The following is a 4,070-nucleotide window of genomic DNA, read 5'->3' on the forward strand; positions in this document are numbered from 1 at the left end:
GGCAGGGTAGAGCAGCGGGTTTCGGTTTCGTTTGTCCCGCCGCAGGTACAGGGGCGAGGGGATCGTGCCTGCCAGCCCCCAGGATGTCTGGGAATGCATAAAGCCGGTGGCCGGCGGGCCCAGGACCAAGTGGGACCAAAACGTGAAGGACTTCGAGGTCGTAGAAACCATTAGCGATGTAAGTTCCTTAAAAACTGATCAGGTGCAATTAATGCAGTGTTGTGTTCAAAAGTGTTGGGCTCTGCACAGACCTTCCTTATGAGACAGCCTATGTTATGTGCAGGGAGGTAAAAAGGTCTCAAGAAGTTGTACAGCCTCTCTCTGGATCCGTCTGACAATACTGAGATCGGGATTTTTTTTTTTTTTCTTTCCGTAAATTGCTTATATTCTCTTAACAATGGCTTATCTCTCTGAAAGGAAATACTAATGCATTCTTGGCTAAATACTACATGCTTAAAATATGTAAATGTATAACATTAACAACAACGTAGTGCAGAAATCTTTAATGCTGCAAATCAAGCTAAGCATGGTTATTTTTAACAAGCTGTTTGTGAGGGAAGAGGAGGCTTAGAGAATACGTAGACTTAGTTAAGCAGTGAAGCGTTCATGTCATCAGTCATTAATTCAGGCCCCATCTCTCACTATGGGAGCATGCGATGCTCTGCACTGCCTGTGTCGCACTCTGCCTTTGACTGGCTGACTGACCTTGGAACCCAGCACTTTACCTCAGTGACTCTGTCATAAAAATAGAAAAGCTGCACTTGAGCATTACAGATGAAAAGGGCTAGGTATGAGCAGCAGTTTCTGCTGCTGAGGTTATACAGTCTAATTTCCTTTTTTTTTTTTTAATGTTTAAGTGTGTCGGAACCTTAAAAGGGCATTGGATTTACATTCCTAAATCTGAAATGCATGTAGGTGCTCAGAGGCAGTTGGAGTGCAAACACAACCACTCCCAGGAATGTTCATGGAAATCCTGGGAAGATTATTTTTCTTGGGGGAACCTTACAGGCATTTAATATTAATTATAAACTTAAACTTTAGAAATGCTGCAACCTGCCACTTGAAATTCATAGGCTTTATCAGACTTGCCAGCACTTACCAGTGTGGTAGAAACCTCTGTTTTGGGGAGCCTATCACCACAGAGCTTCTACAGAAGGGGGGGATAGTGTTAAGGTTTCTGCAGTGTAACAAATCTGGGTATCAAGTTGTATCCCGTGTGATATGGTACTGTCCTATCAGCATAGGTGCGCCAGATTTGCTATTCAGCATCCCTTGTGGTATCTGTCCTTAAACAACCTGGAAGCAACACGTTATCATTCTGGTTTTCTCCATTAAACTGTCCTTCATCAACACACCGTAGTGCCTTTTGACTGTGCTGATTTGCATTTTGTTCAACAAAGGGCGTAATAGAACTCCTTGGTACCGTTTAGAAAGTGTAACTGAAAGAGTATCAGAAAGTACATGGGATTTTTCTGCTGTACTTCTGAAAGCATCAACTGACATAACTCTGTTTTGTGATTTCCAGACTGTCTCTGTATGCAGAACCACAACCCCTTCAGCTTTCATGAGGATTATTTCACCAAGAGAATTTGTGGATGTGGTACTAATAAAGCAATATGAAGACGGGACGATGCTATCTGCTGGTAAGATGCTTGTGTTCTCAACATGTTCACGTTATGTTAGGAGATAACCAGAAATAAATATAAAATAAAATATAAGTAACATGCTGTTTAGTAGTTGTTGATCTGATCTTGATCAGAAGGTAAAATTTAGTGGTCTCTTTACATCCTTGTCCCTAGTATGTAAGTCATGTTAACATTCAGATAATGATGATATTGTTGGCCTATGGTTTCTTCCCTTGCTATACTTTTGAGATGGAATAAGTATTTCATTTACTGTTAAGTTCTGGGGGGTTTTGTGTGTATATTTTTGTTGTTGATTTTTTAAGAATTTACAGAACTTTCTAAAAGGAGTCCCATTTAGGCTAAATCCTGTTTTAACATTTTCTGCAGTGCCTGTAGATTTTAGTGAAGCCATTGAATAAATGTACATTGAAGCCATTGAATAAACTCCTGTATGTGGAAATAATTGTTATTATGAAACCAAATAGGGCTGATTTTTAAGGGGCTGCTGCTGCGTGGAAGGATGTTTCTTTGTTTTTTCCACTTTCGTCCTGTTGTTTAACTGTTACAAGTCAGTGCTTTTATTGCCCCGCTGTTCAGCTGTCCCATTTTCCCCACTCTGTTCAGGAGTGCCTTGCCAGGAATTTATATACTTTAGTTAGAGTGCAGCTTCTCAGCAGTGAAGTGGCATATACGTCTGTGGTAGGGATTTGTTGGAAGTAACTTGAATGACGTCTCAAGAAAAGCAATGTCCTCACACAACATGGGTTCAATGAAACTCCCTCAAAGTGTCTTGATGCTTAGTTCAGAGCTGAGTAACAATTGCTTCTAAATTCAACACTTCTTTTATTTCCCCATTCCATGGCGAGAGTGTTCCTTTTAATGGTCTTTTCTGACTGCTTGTATGGCACAGCCCCACACTGAAAAGACTATACTGCCATTCTTCTTAAATATTTTCTCTTTTAGTGAGTTTGCTTCTCAGCTGGTGCTTTGAGTACCAAGTATTCTTTCCCATCTCCTGTGAAAATGACATTTTTCTTGAACGCTTTTTCTTACAGCCACCAATGTGGAACATCCGCTGTGTCCTCCTCAACCAAATTTCGTGAGAGGTTTTAATTATCCCTGTGGCTGTTTCTGTGTACCTCTTCCAGGGTAAGATGCAATCTATTTGAACGTTACATATTCTAAAGCCCTTCTTATCCATTGTGTGGTGTGTTTATGTGTATATGGCCACATGTGGTCTGTAGACTCTTGGCAATAACGTGTTTCTGTCTTCCTTTGACTGGTAATCGTTATGACTGAGTGCCCTTTTTGTTCTCTTCTTTGTGCAACAAATTAGTCTCTCTTCATTTCCTAGAGGGAAGTCTTTAATTTTACAGGAACCATCATCATGGTAGAATTCTCGCTGACATCTTAAGCAGAGATTCAGCAGAACATACAAGTATGGTCTTAATTTTTGGTAAATGAGTATCTGGTTAATTATTACATTGCCATAATTCATAAGCAGTCATGTACCTAATTAGGACCTAGTTTAACTGTAATTTGACTTGTGGGGATAGCCACATTCATTGAAATTTGGAATTAATGTTTGTTGTTTGTTTAAAAAAAAAAAAAGTATTTAGAAACATCTCTCATCAGACAATACATGTAAGAGTCATTGTAAAGTTCTTAATGCTTTTAAACCGCTGGCTATAAAATCACTTGCGTTGTCTTTGCAGGGAGCCACACAGGACTCAACTCCTCAGTTTCTTTCAGACTGATCTTGGTGGCTATCTTCCCCAGACGGTGGTGGACTCTTTCTTTCCAGCTAGCATAGCTGGATTTTACAGCAACCTGACCAAAGCTGTTAAGGCATTAGAAGTGTGACAAGACAATTGCTGACATCACCAGCTGAGGGTAGGAAAAAACCTGGCAGCTTGAGGGTAGAAATAAGGAAGTTGGCCTTACAGGACTTTACTACCAGCAAAGATACTAATGAAAGGGGAACAATGGATTGAGTACAGTAAATTTTTAAAACAGCATTTTCTACCTGTCTCTGTGCAAAGCAATGCATTCTTTTCTAATACGATATCCTTCATTTTCATAACTAGAAAAATACCACACCAGAGGCTGGAAGAATTCTGGAGGCAGCACTGGGGGCTGTCTGCGGAGAGAAGATGCACATACTAGATTTGTTCTTGGTCACTCTTTGTCAGTGTCTCTGAGGAGGAGCATTGCTAAAATCCACTTAGCACTACAGCATTAGCCAAATGCAGGCCAGCTCTGTTTTGTCTCTGAAGCTCCCCAGAGACTCCTGTGGAACAACGTTCCTTCCCCAAAATAAGAGATAGCTCTTTTGCTGCCACCACTCGTAGAGCTGCTAAGATGCTTCAGTGGGTCCAAGCCAGCAAATGGTAAAAGCCAGAACAAATTGGATTGTGTGGAGGATCCCACTTGTTTGGTTCAGCA

General features: G+C 40.7%; 1 protein-coding gene across 1 annotated transcript; it reads left to right on the forward strand.

Annotated features, from left to right (window-relative positions):
* Positions 1-45: 45 nt before the first annotated feature.
* On the forward strand, positions 46-3,557 carry STARD5 (StAR-related lipid transfer (START) domain containing 5; the record flags this gene model as incomplete). Its single annotated transcript, XM_009582622.1, has 4 exons — positions 46-178; positions 1,526-1,643; positions 2,681-2,774; positions 3,341-3,557. Coding segments are annotated over 4 exons (493 nt in total), but the record flags the coding sequence as incomplete, so codon positions are not given.
* Between the last annotated feature and the right edge of the window lie 513 nt (positions 3,558-4,070).

This window comes from Fulmarus glacialis, unplaced genomic scaffold (assembly GCF_000690835.1).
Source record: "Fulmarus glacialis isolate BGI_N327 unplaced genomic scaffold, ASM69083v1 scaffold41337, whole genome shotgun sequence".
Classification (NCBI taxonomy): domain Eukaryota; kingdom Metazoa; phylum Chordata; class Aves; order Procellariiformes; family Procellariidae; genus Fulmarus; species Fulmarus glacialis.